This window comes from Nesoenas mayeri (genome assembly GCF_963082525.1).
Source record: "Nesoenas mayeri genome assembly, chromosome: 1".
NCBI lineage: Eukaryota > Metazoa > Chordata > Aves > Columbiformes > Columbidae > Nesoenas > Nesoenas mayeri.
This window is the reverse complement of record NC_137541.1, coordinates 112,681,345-112,700,835: the sequence shown is the minus strand read 5'-3', so window position 1 is coordinate 112,700,835 and position 19,491 is coordinate 112,681,345. Positions and strand designations below refer to the sequence as shown.

General features: G+C 38.2%; 1 protein-coding gene across 5 annotated transcripts in view; it reads left to right on the top strand.

Annotated features, from left to right (window-relative positions):
• DMD (dystrophin) overlaps positions 1-19,491 on the top strand; it is a gene marked incomplete at both ends in the record, with an annotated part of 1,256,016 nt that overhangs the window by 877,780 nt on the left and 358,745 nt on the right. For 4 of the 5 annotated variants that reach the window (XM_080362523.1, XM_080362521.1, XM_080362520.1 and 1 more), the window contains 2 exons: positions 6,108-6,209; positions 12,633-12,741. In XM_080362523.1, the coding sequence (XP_080218649.1) occupies positions 6,108-6,209; positions 12,633-12,741 (211 nt within the window). The remainder of the gene's footprint in view (positions 1-6,107; positions 6,210-12,632; positions 12,742-19,491) is intronic. The other variant, XM_080362522.1, reaches the window with a different exon arrangement.

Here is a 19,491-nt window from a genome sequence, read left to right as displayed (position 1 = left end):
ATTCTCTTTAATCTTAATTTAATGTACTATCCCGATAAGCACAGAATCACAGAATGGTTGGGGTTGGAAGGGACCTCTGGAGATCATCTAGTTCAACCCACCTGCTAAAGCAGGTCCACCCAGAGTAGATCGCACAGGAATGTGTCCAGGTGAGTTTTGAATGTCTCCAGAGAAGGCGACTCCACAACATCTCTGGGCAGCCTGTTCCAGTGCTCTGGCACCTCAATGTAAAGAAGTTTCTCCTTATGTTTAGGTGGAACATGCTATACCTCAGTCTGTGCCCATTGCCCCTCCTCCTATCATTGGGCATCACTGAAAGGAATCTGGTCCCATCCTCTTGACATCCACCCTTGAGATTAGAAGAACTGATAAGATCCCCTCTCAGCCTTCTCTTCTCCAGGCTGAACAGACCCAGCTCTCTCAATCTCTCCTCATAAAAAAGGTGCTTCAGGCCCCTAATCATCTTCATAGCTCTCCGCTGGACTTCCTCCAGTAATTCCTTGTCCTTCTTAAACTGGAGAGCCCAGAACTGGAGACAGTACTCCAAATGCAGCCTCATCAGGGCAGAGTAGAGGAGGAGGAGAACATCCCTCAACCTGCTGCTCACACTCTTCTTAATGCACCCCAGGATACCATTGGCCTTCTTGACCACAAGGGCACATTGCTGGCTCATGGTCAACCTGGTGCCAGCCAGAACTCACAGGTCCTTCTATTCAGTTCTGCTTTCCAGCAGGTCTGCCCCTAACCTGTGCTGGTGCCTGGGATTATTCCTCCCCAGGTGCAGGAGCCTACCCTTGCTTTTGTTGAACTTCATCAGGTTCTTTTCTGCCCAGTACTCCAGCCTGTCCAGTAGTGTTGCTGAATGGCAGCACAGCCTTCTGATGTGTCAGCCTTTCCTCCCAGTTTGGTATCATCAGCAAATTTGCTGAGGGTGCATGCAGTCTCTTCATCCAGGTCATTGATGAACAGGCTGAACAGGACTGGACCTAATACTGACCTCTGGGGGACCCCACTAACTACAGGCCTCCAAACAGACTCCGTACTATTGATCACAACCTTCTGAGCTCTGCCATCCAGCCAGTTCATGATCCCTCTCACCATGTACCCACACAGCCTGCACTTCCTGAGCTTGCCTTTGAGGTTGTGAGAAATGGTGTCAAAAGCCTTGCTGAAATCAAAGTAGACAATGTCCACTGCTCTTCTCTCATCTACCCAGCCAGTCATACCGTCATAGAAGGCTATCAGGTTGGTCAAACATGATAAAAAGTGGTTATGACTTTTAAAAGAAGTCTCTATTTTAATTTCAAAGCATTTTTTTTTTTTTTATTTGAAGGTGACTTGTTGTGATAGGACAAGGGATGATGATTTTAAACTGAAGGAGTGGAGATTCAAGCAAGGCATGTGTAAGAAATTTTTTACAATGAGAGTGGTGAAACACTGGCACAGGTTGCCCAGAGAGGTGGTAGATGCCCCATCCCTGGAGACATTCCAGGTCAGGCTGGACAGGGCTCTGAGCAACCTGATCTGGTTGAAGATGTCCCTGCTCAATAATGGGAGGTTGGACTAGATGACCTTTGAAGATCCCTTCCAACGCAAACTATTCTATGATTCTGTGATTAGGTTTCATTTTTGCATTGTTCTTCACCATTAAGACACAGGTTTAATCACCCTGATCTTCTCCTACTGTCCCTGCAGAAAATGTCCCATGGACATAATCTTCTTGGAGAACTGATCCCAAAACTTTTACCAGCATTACCAGGGATTTTGAATCACAGCTTGTGATTTCTTAATATAGACCAACACATAGTCTGAAGTGCTGCAGATACTTTTATAGATAATGTCTGGGCCTCCTATGACATATGTAGCATATGTTAAACAGCCTGTCTGTGTCTACTAGGAGAGTTACCATCTCTTGAAATAACATATGTCAAGCCATCAAACTTTCTATTCCATTGCCATACCACCAGAGGTTTAGTCAATATATTGCTTTCAGCTAGGGAGTATGAATTTTCTAAGTTCTGAGCTATATCAACAGACTTTCGTAGTCCAGATGGGGCTGTAGACAAGTCTCTGCCACTTTTTCTGCCTGTAAATTTTTTCAGCAGGTTGAGTTGCCATGTTGTGGGAAATGCAGAAGCCAATGTGGCTTATTCAGCAGCAGGCTTTCATCGGTTCAGAAACACCATTTTAACACCGCTGAAAATTCATACAAAAAAGGTGGCCTCTAATTCTTGTTGTTTATATATGTTTGAGAAACAGCAGTTTCCAATGATGATGTATTTTAGTTTGCCATATGTGTGAAAAGTTTAATTAGCATATTCATCACCCAGCCCAGAAGTAACATTCCTTTCACAGGCACTTCATAAATTGTGCAATTCCAGCAGTGTCAGCTCTGTCTCCCAGAAACAGCGCTGTGTCTGCCCTACAGGCATCCTCCCACAGCAAGCAAAGTGAGTGTGGCAGAGGAGTCAATGAGCTTGAGTCAGGACTCCTAAAAAGTTACTGCTCTGGTATTATCTAAAAACTGATGGACATGAGCATGGACAATTCCTATTAGCTTTAGTAGCAGCTTGGCTTTTGTGATCAAGAGCAGATGTCAGGCTCTGCTCTGGGAGTGTGCTCTTCTCCTGGATCCTGCACAGGCTAGATAGTAACTGCGGTCTCTTTGTGGCAAGCAAACCATTGAAGGACATGTTACAGTCATTACTCTTTTGTTCTTTTGGGGAACTAAATGATGGAGCAGTATCCTGAAAAAAACTCCATTGCTTGTCGACCCATATTAATAGGGTATCACCTAGCAAATGGATTTGAAATTGCTGGAAACTTGTTCACTGGACAGAATTCATCAAGGGGCTATCCCATCAGTTGGAGAACTGGGCAAAGAGCTCCCTCAAAGTTACTGCAGCAATTTAATATCAGGTGTGCACTTAGTTTAAATCATTTTGTGATCTTTTTAGATGATACTAGAATTACTGTGTGACAGTCAAAAAGTAGTTGGTGGTCTAAGATACAAGATATCTGTTAATTTCAGCGGTGTCTAAATGAATGACAAAATACTGAAAATGTCTTCCCCTGCATTCTTATCTCTATTCTTATTTCCACATAAATCTGAAATGAAACGTCATGCTGTATTGGATAGACTTGCACAATGCATTTCAGTTTAGGTCAAGGCCATTGATTTTTGAAATATTAGACTACACAAGATTACTTCATGTAACTCCAGAAAATTGTAGAGCAGAAGGAATTGGTGATTTAACAGCTAAACACATTACATTTCAGTTACCTGGCTATGGAAAATTATACCTGTATTCTATCCGTAAAGAACAAACAGCTTTTGAATCCATAAACAATACCTTTTCAAATGTTTATATAATATGTACAAATCGATCATCTTAGTTCTTATGTGTCTTGTGTATACCAGTATTAGCATAAAATAATGACAATGAAAAGGATCATTAACTGTTTTCTTATTTTCTGCAGAATGTAGAGTTGCATGGTACCATCAATCATTCATTTTGCCTTTTTTTTTTAATTTTTCTCTTATTTTTACAAGGGGAATTAGCTTATTTGTGTGTTGGTATATGGTAAATCATGATTTGAATTTCAATGGAGAAGGTAGAGTACAAATAAATACTGAGCAGCCAAATTTTGTTACAGCTACAGGACTTTGAGTAGTAACTCCTGTTATGAATAGTCTTTTTAATTAGTCTGGAGTGCTTTCCCTAGGCAGGTTCTTCTCTGTTTAAATTTTCAATTCCTGATCATGGAACTTGTACTGTTATTGTTAATGACTTTTATTACCAATCCAGCCAGATCAAATACAAGACAAAACTTAAGAGAACCTTCTGAAAGAGCCTCTGCTTTTCTTCATGTCTAGAAAATGTCAAGGGGAAGTGGTGAGGATGACCTGGGAGGGAGCCGTAAGTGCTCAGCTTTGCTCCATCCTTGTCGCAGCTGCTGGGACCATTGAAGGGATCCCTTTGAGGGGCGTTCAGGGCAGGGCATGGCAGCCTGAGCCCATCCCAGCCCCCAGCAAGGAGCAGGGCAGCCAGGAGGCATCAGGGCAGCCCTAGCCCTGGGCATTGGGCACCTCTCTGGGGTGAACATGGGCCCATGGGTTGGCCCAGATCTGCAGGACCCATGACCAGGCAGGGAGGGACTGTAGGGGGCTGAAGACTGGCCCTACTGCTGCACTGCTGGGGCAGGAGCTGATGGCCCCAGCGGGGCTGACGTGTGGTCCTGGGCCATGGCCAGAGTGAGGGGAGCTGTGCTGGGAGCTGGACAAGGGCAGTCAAGGCTGGTAGTTCCCTAGGCATCTGGGACTGTGTTAGGTGCCATCCTAGACCTCACATTCCACACTGGTTCCAGCCTGAAAGAAACCAGTTTGTGTGTTCCCAACCAAGTCCATGGTGGAAACTGAAACCCAGTGAGTGGGGAAGACAGAGAGATCCACTTCAAAGGTAAAGCCATGCTGCAGGTTAAGCCAGGACATATAGTGATCTTTGTATTCTTGGACTCTGCTGGGAGTTGTAAAGTTTTTCCTGCTACAGAATTTCTTATGATACCTGGTGATTATAAAATATTGCAGAGGTTTTGCATTGCTTTTCGGTGCTCATTCTCTATGAATCCTTAAAGTTATATCTCATGAATATTGAAATGCCTAATAAAAAGCAATTAAATGCAAATATCTTTCAAATATCATTGCAAGAAATGGCACAAGTTTTTATTCACTTAATTTGCTATAGGTAAAAAATAGTTGAAAAGGCAAATGGGAAAAGATAGCGAATTTATCAACACTTTGTTTTTACTGATTGTTCATAAAGTTTTGCAAGTAAAATTTCAGGCAGCACTGTAGAAATGTTTTCGATGTTGAGTTGAAACAGAGGAGCAAAATGGCCCCTTTCTGAGACTAAAAATGACATAGATTTCAAGACGTTTATTGCAGACCAAAGAATAGCAGATTTCTGCCAATGAAATGAAGTGTCAGATCAGATAGTGACAAGCCTGCCACACAATCTTGTCTGCTGTCACACTAATGATAACTGAGGCTGTGGACAGAAAATCAAGTTGGAGAGTCAGTGGATATGCTGTGATATTGGTTAGAACAAGGTAATCAAGCTATAAAATAGGTGGGAGAAGATTGAAGAGAGGAAAACAAAAACAAACCAGGCAGTTAATTGTACTGTCTGAGATAACCCTGGAATTTTTCTTTTTCTCTCTCTCTTTTTTTTTTTTTTCCTAATATAACTGAAAAAATGAAAACAATATGAATCTTTGAACTCCAAATGTAGTTTTTCTTTTACACATTTCAGTGATTTTGATTTTTTTTTTTTTTTTGTTTCTTTAATCTATATGCAGTGCTTCAACCATTATTTGATTAGTGACTGATTAAATGAAGCTCCTGAATATTAGGAAGGGTTTCTATGAGTTGCCTTATATTGGCACGTGAATTATACCTTTCCAGATTAAAAAAGAATGTTGCTAGAGAATATGCTGTTGCCTATTCAGTAGGCTGTCATTGCTAATGGTAGGTTACTCCCTGTACCTCCCTGTCACTACTACTGTGGATTTTCTTTTTTAATTCATTAGTATAAATGCTTTACTAGATAAGTATTAGTTTACTACTAGTAATAGTAGCTATCTATTAATATTTTTAATTTTCCTGTATTCGATATTATTGTTGCATCTCATGATATGGTTTTCATGTCATGTATTGTATGAACAAAATGTTAACCGGTGTACTTTTAATCTGCTGGTAATACAAAACAGACAAAAGTACAGAGCTGCTTAAATGAGATTCTTCATGCCTGTCTTTCCTAGTATGAATTTATGACAGCTTTATAATAGTTTTATTAAAACCTTCAGGATGAAGGGACCTATCACTATTTATTTTGCTAGCATTACTCTTTTCCATCCCTCTTTGCTTTTGTTGTCTCTCGTGACCCTCTTTGTCCTTAGCTGCTACTATCCATAAGTTTCCCCAGAAACCACTCCTGAGCAGAAACTAATCTACTGGTATTTTACAGCTTTCCATGGAGCTTTAGGACTTTTCAATCTTATTGCTTATGCTACAGTTAATCTCTACTGCGTGTGTTTTTATTTTTCAGGAAACTGAAGCAGCAGTGCAGGCTAAACAGCCGAATGTGGAAGAGGTTTTGTCTAAAGGGTGTCATTTATATAAGGAAAAACCAGCCACTCATCCAGTAAAGGTAATGAAGCAACCTTTAGCAATATCCATTACTGCATAATGGGTTATGCTTCCCCTGTTGTACACTTGTCCTTGATGTGCTCTGTTTAAAATCAATGAAAGAACTTGGCAAATGGCATTTGTTCTGTTCTGTGATGACATAATCAGGAAAAATGTAATGTTGCCAGCTAGAAAATTTTTGCATATTGTGATGGGAATATTGTTTTTGACATTAAGGTTGTTCTATCTATTCAAGAGTAATCCACACTGAAAGCAAATTTAATATTTGGTGCCTAATTAATGGCATCATATAAGTTTTCAAATTCCCTTATTTCAGAAATTTTGTCAATTTTAAAAAATGAACATGTTTTCTAGAAAAGGTAAGAGTCAAGTCATACAGAGGGCCTTTTGCTTTAATTTTCTCCCACTGTGAAGGAAAGAAGACATGGAAATGTAAAATTTTCCCACTCAGTTTTTCTGCCAAAAGTCATCTAGAATGACTGACTTGATCCGGTTTTGGAGCACAGGATACATTGTTAAAAAGTCTAATGCGTCCCAACACTTCTCTTTTAGGAAAATGTACTACAGAATACTTTTCCCCAGCAAAGAAATCAGTTTGGAGGGGAAATTTTATACTCACTTTCCTAAAGACTATGTAGACCTTCCTGCAGAATCTTGAAGCAGAAAATAATCAGCAAGCAACCTGTCACATGTGGTTCAGCTACTTTTGGAGTGGGAGACCAAACTAGTAAGGTCACTAGTAGATCAACGAGAGTTTGAGCTGGTTTCTGGTTTTATAACTGCTAATAAAGTATCTGTGAACATGGTGATTAAGAGTTCCCAGAAACTGTAATAGTGGCTTATTGATTATATTGTCTATTGCAACTGCTTCTCAATGGGCAGAGATAGTAAACTTTGTCATTGTATTTAGAGCTTTTCCAAAACTACAGAACTCAACAACCTCATTTTACAGAAAAAAGGTTTCCTCACAAAATTAAGATGTCGGTAGGTGACCTCTACAGTTAGTTGCTTGTTTTTGCATCTCCATTTACTTGCTATGCTTGGAGTATTATTTCATTACTTTTACAAAATTTCCTCTAAATTACTTGTAAATCCCACCAACAGATCACCATCACAGGAGCCTGCAAATGCATTTATTTTCACCTCAGAAATTAATAGATATTTAAGAATTATATGGTTTATTTTCTTTTTTTCTTAAACAGAAATCTTTGAGAGTTCACAGAATCACAGAATCATCGTAGAATAGTTTGAGTTGAAAGGGACCTTCAAAGTTCTTCTAGTCCAAGCGCCCCTGCAATGAGCAGGGACATCTTCAACTAGATCAGATTGCTCAGAGCCCCGTCCAGCCTGGCCTGGAATGTCTCCAGGCACTTCTCTGGGCAACCTGTTCCAGTGTTTCACCACCCTCATTGTATAATTTTCTTCCTCATGTCTAGCATGCACCTCCCCTCCTTTAGTTTAAAACTATTTCCCCTTGTCCTGTTGTAACAGACACTGCTAAAAAGTCTGTCCCCATCTTTCTTATGGGCCATTTTTAAGCACTGAAAGGCCAAAATAAGGGCTTCCTGGAGCCCTCTCCAGGCTGAACAACCCCAGCTCTCTCAGTCTGTCCTCGTGGCAGAGGTGTTCCCGCCCTCTGAACATTTTGTGGCCTCCTCTGGCCCCTCTCTAACAGGTCAATGTGTTTCCTGTGCTGAGGGCTCCAGAGCTGCAGGCAGGACTCCAGGTGGGGTCTCACCAGAGTGAAGTAGAGGGGCAGAATCACCTCCCTCGACCTGCTGGCCACGCTACTTTTGATGCAGCCCAAGATACAGCTGGTCTTCTGGGCTGCAAGTGCACATTGCCATTGCAGTATTTATACTTTTTTCTTTTTTTTTTCTTTTTTTTTTTTTTTTTAAATGGTTGCTTCTCCTAAACAGTGATAAAACACTAAAAAAGGTGAACTCTCAAGGTGACTTAAAAGTAATGTGCTACTGAGAATGGGCAGAAACAAAGCATTTGACTCTGTGTTGGGTGCTTTCCTCAGCTAACACAGTGCTAGTATTGCTGGGAACTGAAACATGTCGTCGGCATTCTGAATGGATGATGGAACAAAAATCACTCTGCAACAACTGCATTTACTGATTTCATATGACTTCAGCTGCAGTCTTAGGAGGTCTTCCTCCACATTTTAACAAGCAAAGCATTTTAAACTGTAAAAAACTAGAGGTTTGGGCTTTTTAAATTTTTGCAATTGCATATAAAGAATTGCAAAATGAGTGTTGACATTTTCATGGAGAAGAAATAGTGCTTGCTTTACATACCACTGACAGAAGTATAAACGGTGTGAAACAATTCTATTTAGGCCAAACTTCTGACACAGAAGTGTAGTCTGTGTCTTTTTCTTTTAAGTGTTCACATCGAAGACACTGAAACCTGCCAATTTCTATCAGATGCATTGGAACAAGATAACTCCTTAAATAAAGATTATGATATTCCTAGAGATGTAGATTTGACAATATAAAATGTGTCTGCAAGGAAGTTAGTAAGTACTTGTGGAGTAGTGAGTATTTAATTTCTAGTCCCTCTTTAATTGCATTTTACTTTTAAAAATTCCATTCTGTAGTTCAATTAATTGAACGACCTGTGGAGTTAATTTCTGGTTCACTCTCTGTCTTGTACAGTAAGCAATGAAACAGTGAATTTATACTGTCAGGACTGTTGAATTGCTTTCTTGATGATGTAGATTTCCTTAAGCTTCCACCCATTTATACTGAACTGGTCTTCTGTCATCATTATTCATGAGTAACTTCCAGCACTGCCTGCTGTTTACTTGTTCCAATATAGACTTTTCAGCAAATATCAAAATAATTTTCTACACAAAAGGTATTTTGTGGAAGCAGAAATAATTTTTACTCAAACTAAGGTGTTTTTCAAAAGATATTAGCAAAGTTGCAACGTTAAGCACTCAGAATTTTAGAAAATTCTTGAATTAAAGCTGTCGTGATGGCCTTGGTTTGGGCTGAACCCTGCCTAATTCAGTACAGGGTATGGATAGCACACCACCAGCAACAACTCAATACTCATACTCCCCTTTAAAAGCATTAAGTACTTGCATAGCCTTACTTGGCTGCTTGGTAGATTTAGTTCTCTGAGGCACCATTGTCTTAATTTCCTGTTTTTTCTCTCTGATTTCTTTAATTCACCACAGATCTTCCCATTCTTTTCCGTAAATGATGTACAGGTGCTATAGACTCATGCACACTGCAAGCCTCTCCTGTGCTTGAAAACATTATGTGTCAGGGAATTCAAGATATTGCTGCAATTATGTGAATTGTATCTGAATTAATGTTCATTGTGGATGTTATTCTGACATTTCCCAATGTTTAACTGTTTATATTTGCAACCTTTGTAATATACTCTCATTATAGTGTTTTGAATGCAAATTAAATCCCATGGATTTGTATTGGCACATACTTAATCTTATCTCATACTTATGTCACTGACATAAGTATATTTTCATACCTTCACTAAGCATACTAAAAGTGCTGATATTGGAATTTTGCAATGCAGGACTATAAAAATATTTCTGTTGGCAAATCAAATCCTAGTATATGCTGATTCAAGAGTCAAGAATAGAATGAGATGTGTGATCCTTTAAGCACTAGCACTTTAATAATCAGACCTATTCACTTTTAATAAATGGATTTCATGCTTTTGAAATACATTTCTGTAAAGCCTTTGCAGGTGGGGAAGGGAGAGGTTACTGCTGGTGACAGTGGCAATTGAAAGAACGTAAGTCCTAATCTCATGATTAACAGCACTTGAACAGAACAGTTTATTCAGAAAAGGATTTCTGTGGCAGTGGAAGAGTTGTAGTTCCCTTGCCACAGCTCTCAATTTGTCCTTTCCCATATTGGGTGGGAGAGTAAGTAGTGAGGAACTCATTTTCATTGTCCTCAGTCTTGCATTTAAAAGACTAAGTCATTTCTATCTCTAAATACCCTTACCTATTTTAAGTGCTGAGGATGAGTTTAGTTCATGTATGAATGTTAGCCTCATTTAAATTGCAATGGTACTGACATTTAAAGGAAATCAATAAATGTCTTCCTCAATGCAACATATTCTGATGTTCATTCTTGCTACTAAAGCTCTAGAGTTGCAATTATAACAAAAAGGTTGTGCTCAAATAAGTTAAGATTTTAACCCATGAACTCTAATTTATGACAGGTGTAAGATTAGATCAAACTGTAATTTTGATAGAAGAGTTTGGAACTAGCTACTCTTTGATTAGTGGTGTTGATATTGTCTCAGATAACCCTCACAAATCTCTGTACTGGGCATGTTTCATAGTTTGTCATTGCTGGAAAGAAATCCCTAGCTCACATCCACATGAATGATTAAGCAGCTACTCCTAGTGAGGAGCAATATTATTTTTTTACCATCCCTATCTCTTTCCTGAGTTAATGTGAATATACTGTAAAATGAAGCAAGACTTCGATAGTGTGATCTCTCCAGATTTTATTTTTAAGGGCTCTCTGCACTCTCTGCTACTATTGAATTAATATATATTGGAGCAGTCCTTTGCATTTTAAGCTCTGTAAGTAGAATCTTGGGCTACAACGGCAGAGAGGAGGAAAAAAAGAAAAAAAAAAAAAAAAGAACGTTAGCATCTGCCATAAAATGTGTCAAAAGTGTATGTTTCTGTGTGTCTGTTATCTACACAGAAATAAAATATAAATATGATTGTGAATTGTCAGATGACAAGTTGCATTTATCATGCATACCTGATTGCTTTTTTTGCCTAGTCCTCATAGTATGTTATCAAGGAGAATCTCTGATGTTCCTGACTTTTGATTTTATTTTTAATGCAGTTTTTGAAGTACTCTTAAAAATAAAAAGTTATCTTATTACCTAATGCAGAATTGTATCCTTTCACTCCTGCCCTATCAAAAAGCATTTACACAAAAACCTGTCCAGAGTTTATACCAGGTAATATTCTGGTCTCCGTTGGTGACAGATAGAAAAAACTTTGCAGATTTAAAGTATTTTTGGCAAAGCTTAAGGCAAATTCTAGAAGTGCTCCCCTGACACATCAAAATATAAAGTTGTGCTACTTCAGTGTCTGTGTGTGTGGGCGAGTGTGTGTGTGTACACTGCAATTTAATGAGTATTGCTCCCTATCCCTCTCCTATTGACCCCTGTTGTCTTAGACTCTAGGTAATTAAAGTACCTTTCTTAATCGGAATCCTGCTTCCATCATGGCTGGATTGTGATTTAGAATATATATCTAATTGTGAGTTTGACACAAGAATACTAAAAGCATTCCTGAGTGGCACTGGTACACTGCACTGCTTTTTGTAGCAGACAATCAGGGAGAAGCAATCTCCATTTTAAGAGTTTAGAGATGTCAGCATAGAATTAGCAATGCTTCATCTTTCTTTACAGTTCTTACAGTGAGGAAGAAAAGGGGGTAGAAAAAACGTTTTCAAGTTGAATTGCTTCTCAGGGTTATCTGAGGACGGATGTAACTCACATTTGAGACTTTCACTTAGGTTTTGTTTAAAAGTAACAGATTAGACATTACTGGTCAGGATTGAGTGCCCACACACTGAAGTTTGTGACTCCCTGAAGACTCCCAAGACTTTTTTTTTTTTTTTAATAGGTGGAGAATGTGTTCTGCATTTGATATTACAACCTGCAGAAGTTTTATTGACAAGGGTTTTGGTTTGGGTTTTGTTTTTTTTTTGTTGTTGTTCTTGTTGTTGTTTAACTACATAATTCACCTTTCTATTTTCCTGTAATAAAACAGCATCTCAGGTTTGTTGTGATAAAACTCCCTACCTCTCTACAGTAAGTTCAAAATAAGTCACCCTACGTTCCCTAAAAAGTTGTTCCGGCCTGTTGACCACAGAGGAGGAAATGGCGGAGCTCCCCACTAGGCTGCAGGATGGGGTTCCACTAACCAGGGCCCCTCCCGCTGCCCCCAGCCAAGAAGCTGAGGGGCAGGCCAGGGAACTGCCCCTGGCTGGGGACCAGGATCAGGCCCAGTGAGGGAAACCAGAGTCAATCACATCCCCAGGCAGCTGAGTGGAGCCTTGGTGATGGGAATGGGCTGAGACTGGTGCAGGAAGGCAATCTGTGGTCAGGGTCAGGCAGCTATGCTGTTTCGGAGCTGGCCCTGAGCTTCAGCAGCCAAACTATGAGGAGGAAAGATGCTTTCAGGAACGTGACACCATGAAGCTCTTTTCCAGTGCAACTGGGAAGGATTTTACTCATCTTTCTCTCCCATTTGTGAAAATTAATTGCTGTTTCTACCTTTCTGGTTTATTCTTTATTCAGGTGGTCCATCAGATGGAGGAAAAAATAAAAAAAAAAAGTTAAATTAATTTATTTTACATTAATTTATGTATTATAAATTTAATATTTTTATTTTCCATTCTAGAAAAAATTAGAAGACTTGAATGCTGACTGGAAGGCAATAAACTACTTAATTCAACAACTAAAGGAAAAGCCAGCATTAGGAGCATTTGGCCTTGTCTCTTCAGGTGTCTGTAAGTGCTTCAGTATATACATATTTTGAAATTATTACAAATCACACAATTAAAATGAAAGTGACTGGAGATGGTCTAAATTCATTCTGCAGCCTTACAAATTTCAGCTTTAGCTTGTAAACCAGAGGTGTGTTACTGTGGCATTCCATCTTTTTTTTTTATCTTTTCCTTTCTATTTTGTGTAATGTGTCCCAGAAGACAGATTATGGATTTGATGAAAAGAGTGCAGCCTGCTTTTGAAATTATTACTGTTTCAAAATCTTGTTTCTTTATTCTATGAAGAGATGAGATGAATTTTTTACTTTCTATGCATATTCATGGATGAAATACTACAAAGGAAGAAGAATTGTTTCAATTAATAGATTATAATAATTTTACAGGTAAAGTGGATGTAAATTGGTCACAGAACAAAATTCTGAAATTACTTTTTATGATAGGCCAATGAACTGAGACTATTTCAAGATAAAGCTTGTGTATTCATAGAAAAGGTTATATGACAACATGCTAAGAGTAATTCTGCAGTTAAACATTAAGTCTGTGATATACATCTCTGGGTGTCTTAAGTTCATGAATCCACAACAGGAGACTATCTCCATTTAATTTAAATGATTCAGGTAATATTTATATTATATTCTTCTCATATCTCTTTGCACCTGCTGATTTCCTACAAGGATTACAAACTCATTTTTATCTCCTTGATAAATGGATTTTATTTCCCACTGCTTTCCTTTGAAATGTAGTGATTAAGCATGGGTGGAAAAGAAACACAATGGAATCACTGAGTTGACTCTAAGTTTCTAAAGCCTCTAAGATTTTTCACTTGATATTGAACAGGCTCACTTGCTTGTATGAAGAATGCTACTCACCCGTACAATTTGGAAAGCTGTTCATCAGATATGGGAGCAGAAAGAAATTTTCCGCTCCCCCATCAAATTGCCTGTAACTGTGGCTATGATACAGCTACAGTATTCACCTGGGATTTGATTACTTATAGGATGTTGATCCCTCTTACTTTTAACATGTTTTTATGGATAGCATACAAGAAAAGCTGAAATTGGAGAATTCCCTACAGTCTACTCGTGACTCTCTAGAACAGCAAAGCAGGAAAATATTTTTACAGAGAAGTAAATAATTGCATCACATTGACAGATCCAGAATATCCAGTACCAGAAGTCAGTTCAGCTTCTGCCAGAATAGCATGTATCTATTTTAGCAAAGCAGATGTCTTGACTATGACATGTTCAATCTTACTAAATATGAACTATTGCTTAGTTTTAATCATTAGTACTGCTGTGGTTCCAGTGGCGATCATTGCAATCTGCTAAGAAGTGCTAAATAACAATAGTATTTTTTAAAAACTTACAGTACAGCAGTATCATTGCTTTACAGGATTTTGTTCTCAGGCATGCTATGAAATTCATGGAATGACATGGGGAACTGAAGGAGATGCAGAATCGTTTTTTGCTGTGCTGGGTCACTAAGCTATCTGTGTCAGTTTTGCATGTCAGCAGATTATGTCAGACTCCAGGGTGGGAGGGAGTGTTGCTGAGTTGTGTATTTGCTGTTACAAAGGAAATGGTAATAACGAAACAAGAGAGAGAACACAGAGTAGTGCAATAGGTTCCTATATTAACTCATCTTTAGCTGAAGAATTGAAAAATTGCCCATTTACCTTAATTCAAGATGTAAGCTCTGAACATTAACAATTCTGAGACTCAGCAGATGGAATTACACATGCAGAAAATAAAAGCACTGGTGTTCTATAAAGGATTAAGTTGGAAATCAGATTGATTTTCTTTCTATTGCCAAGAGCACTTAAAATTTGAACCTGTGCTTCTAACACTACTTAATAATTTTTCTTTATTTGTGTCAGTGTACTGCAACCACATCATTATAGGTGTATCACCATAGAACTGTAGAGTTCAGGAGGGACCAGGGGAGACATCTATTCCTCTTATCAAAGTACAGTCAGTTATCATAGGTTGCTCAGGGTCATGTCCAGTCAGGTTTTGAATATCTCTAACTCCAAAACCTCTCCAGGCAACCTGTTCCAGTGTTGAACCACTCTCATAATTTCTTCTATTTTAATAGGTTTTCTAGTGTTTCAATTTTTGAATGATACCCCTTGTCCTGTCACTGGTCATCACTGATGACCGTCTGGTTCTGTCTTCTTTGTTCCACCAATCAGATATTTATACACATGCATATGATCCCCTGAGCCTTCTCCAGCCTAAGACAGCAGGTTTCTGTAAAGATAGAAAGTGGTGTGTGTTACTAAAGTATTATTGTATTTAGTTAAAAAAAAAAAAAAAAAAAAAAAAAAAAGAGGGGGTAGAAAAAAAAATATGTTGAATGTCATGCTGTGCTCTAAGTTCTGTAGTTATTTTAACCACTTGTGTTGTAGACATTTTTACAGATTTGTTCTGTGCTGCTGATTCTCATGAACGATGCATTGATATGCATAGAGTCTTAAAGTGGCTATGGGAGAGCATGCTTTAACCATGCTTCCCAAAATCTAAGCAATCTCATTAAAGGTCTTTTTTAAAGAAAGATGCACAGAACTATTTTGGAAGCTCTCTGTGAAGCATTGGCAGTATCTTCTATTGATAGTTACTTACTTTCTGATGCTATGGGGACTTTTGTGAACATCTGAATTTAATAATGTTGACGTCTGTGTTTGAGACCAGGGAATGAAAATATAACTGGCTAACCTCTGCTGCCCTGTCAGGTATCATTTTGTCTCATCTGGCTACAAGATTTCAGCCAGAGGGTCTTACTAAATATACCATCTGGTGGCTGTTACAGAGGTAAAGGACCTTGTTTCTAAATATTTCTAGGTCCATGTATTATAGTTTCTTTGGCAGAGGTAGCACTAAAAAACATCCTTAATATCGCACCAGTCCAGTGTGCCCTCAGGCATAATGAACAAGCACTATTTTTCCAGCTCAGAAAATGTGCTTAGCTGAAGGGTCCTTCTAAAACCTTAGCAAAGATTGACTTCCAAGACGATTCAGGAAGGAAATCACACTTGCTATCTATACTTGACATGATAACATGAAATTGTGTGAATGTTTCTATCCAAATACCTTGATGTATTGCTTAGCCAGCAGTTTGGAAACATTTTAAGCAGAGAGAAATGCAGTTTTAGAATGTGCTTGTAAAGGAGGGACAGATTTTAATAGCACTGTTAGCATTCATATGACTTCTCTTGTACTGAAGTGCTACCGCTGCATTTACATAATAAGTTAGGTAAAGATATGTTTTACTTTGTAAACCCCTGTGAATACATTGTGGGGTGGGAGGCATTTGCAACTTTGGCCCTGAAAGGACATTTTCCATCATTTGCCTTCATTCAAGTAAGACATTAGGGGAAAGTTTTGCCACTTTCATGTAGAGCTATACTTGAAAATACAATTTATTTATTTTAAGTCATGCTATACTTGAAGTTAGTGAAACTTTAAAAATAACTGTGAATGAATACAGTGGAAAATACTTCATCAACTAATTTTACATTTTGCATGTGCAGCTAATAAAAATGTAAGCTGTATGCTATATTGCTACTCTTGCAGGTTTTTTACCTTGTTCAGTGACCAGTACTTTGTGTACAATCAATTTCATTTTTTTCCCTGAATTTTTACACAATTTATTGTCTTTTTATATAAAAAACATACTCAAGTGAAACAAAAAAATGACTGAAAAGAAGAAAAAAGTAGAGTGATAATTAGCCGCAATTATAAAGGTGAAATTACTTCTGAAATTAAGTAGAATTTATCCCTTTAAACTTTACAAGTTATAAGCCTTATTTTGGAGCAATTTTTGTAGCAGGCCTAGAAAAAAAAAAAAGATAGAATGTTTTTTGTTTTCCAAATTGCAGCAGAGTTAGACATGCATTTGACAGAAAGGCTCTATATGGATTGTTAGTTATTATATATTTAATACAAAGAATTTGAAGAAAACGAATACTGTGTCACCAGAACTCATAACATTAGCCATCAGCTTTAGGTATCTTCCAGTGCATACAACCAAAGCTATTCTGTACTTTCAGTATAATTGGCTTTGGGAGTAGGAGTCAGAGACTGCAGGCACTGAGCCACAGACTGGTCTTCCATGTACAGAAGAAAAGGCTTTTCAGGATTTAGAAAGAATAAGGGAGAATGGGAGAGGAGTGATGTATCAGACTGAGTCCACTAGAAGCAAGTAATAACACGAGGATTGTGAGCTGCTGATTTAACCAAACAAAACCTCATCACAGTATCACAGTATCACAGTATGTTTGGGATTGGAAGGGACCTCAAAAGATCATCTAATCCAATCCCCCTGCTGGAGCAGGAACGCCAAGGTGAGGTCGCACAGGAACATGTCCAGGTGGGTTTTGAATGTCTCCAGAGGAGACTCCACAACCTCCCTGGGCAGCCTGTTCCAGTGCTCTGTCACCCTTACTGAGAAGTTTTTTCTCAAATTTAAGTGGAATCTCTTGTGTTTCAGCTTGATCCCATTACCACTTGTCCTATCATTGTTTGCCACCGAGAAGAGCCTGGCTCCATCCTCATGGCACTCACCCTTTATATATTTATAAACATTAATAAGGTCACCCCTCAGTCTCCTCTTCTCCAAACTAAAGAGACCCAGCTCCCTCAGCCTTTCCTCATAAGGGAGGTGCTCCACTCCCTTAATCATCTTCGTTGCCCTATGCTGGACCCTCTCCAGCAGTCCCCTGTCCTTCTTGAACTGAGGGGCCCAGAACTGGACACAATATTCCAGATGTGGTCTCTCTAGGGCAGAGTAGAGGGGAAGGAGGACCTCTCTCGATCTACTAACCACCCCCCTTGTAATACACCCCATTGGGCCATATAACAGCTGGGGCATATAAAAAAGGATTCACAGCAGTCACCTCCAGAGTTTATACCACCTTTAGTTTTGGAGTTTGAATTGAAATAATGTTATCTATGAATTTGGGGAACTAGTGAAAACAGAATTTCATTTGCTTGTCCTTTAATATTTTACTTGAAGTGCATCCTAAGGAAACATGTACTGGTGCTGCTAGAAATATACAGTTCCTGAGACTGTAGGTTTTTCAAGAAAATTAGCAGCAAACAAAAGCATGTATGTGAAAAAATACCTTGATGAAATAAAATAAGATTTAAAATCAAAATCCCATTACCTCAGAAGTTGAAAGTGCTTCTGTATTGCTAGTGTCTCTATTTTATGCATCTGGAATTTTCTTTTGTTTTCATATTAAATGCATAGTTGAGTGATCTATTATTCTACATTGGTTAATTCTAAGATAGAGAGATGAACAGATTGGTCATAGCAGTATCCTGCTTTATGAAGACTTCCCTGTTAAATCTCTTAGATGATATTTGGCTTAATATATTCAAGTGGGGATGAAGGATTCTTTGTTTTTGAAACTATAACTGTTAAAATGTATTCATTCCGTGGATTGCAAATCTGGATAATGTACTGTCCCGCTGCTTCTTTAAAATCAAGCCAACCATTTGTTTTGAAGAGATATTCAAAAGACAATTCCACAAAATGTAAGAAACAAAATAACAACAACTAGCTTTGGGCAAAAATACACAATACATACTATTATCTTTTTTGTAGTATTTCATAGCTAATGTGCTCTGAAACAGTCATTATTTATATATTATGCACAGTGCCTGAGTGAACACATATGCTGTAGCTCAAAACTGTGTTTCTCAGAATTTCCAAATGCTAGTCTTAAAAATCCTTGTGCATTTCATTATGTGCACCTGAAAATATAACAATATGTGTATTTAGAGGGTAAATTAAAAACAAATGTACAAATCAGATCAGGTACAAATACAGAGTGTCTGTATTGTTTATAGCAGCTGGCATAGTATAACTGAGATCAAGAATACTCAAAATAATTCCCTGGAGAAGACTGAAAAATCTAGGAACGTCTATGTCTACAGTGTTTTCAATACTAATGCAAACGTGTTGATATTTAAAAATACATGGTGCATGACATTCGGCATGTAAAAGAATGGTGCTATCAGCTGTTAAAATGCTTGTGTAGGGGACAGGGTAGAGATTTAATTTTGCAGAACCACTCTCCACAGAGCTGAACAGCTAAAAATCTGGAGCGTGCATCTGTTGTGACAAGTAGTTCTACTTGGCAACGTTACTGCCAGTAGTCCATTTTAGTTAACATTAGTTTTAGGACACCAGCAAAGAAAATCGGTAGTGTGAGGGCTGTAATAGAGAGAAATATTTTTTCCAATAATGACCATGTACAGAATTGTATAGTTTCTGATACTTGGACAGGTAGAATCTAAAGGAAATTAATTATAATTATTATATTAGTTATAATTCAGTTTAACTCTATGAATAGTTTTACTGAAACAAAATGCGAGAGAAAAGATGAACAGGGAACAAAGCAAAAAGGACGTATTATAGAGAATACCTTGAGTTCTTGAATCAGTGGTGAGCAGTTGGAGTAGGCTCTTCCTTAAGTCAGCTGGCCTAACAAACCTTACTCACTCTCATATAAAGTGGAATAGTAAAAGAATATATTATCCTCTTTAATTTTTATTTTGGTTGCTTTTGGATGAAGGAATAAATAATGGTTTATATATATAATTTTAATGGTTTTGGTTTTCAGTCATTTTACTTCACAGGCTTCTATAGTAAAGATGTTCACAGATGCCAACCTGAGTTGGCCATATTATGTGTATATTGCCATTAATCTACTTCCCTCATTGTGTTCAGGAAAGAAGTCACCTGATT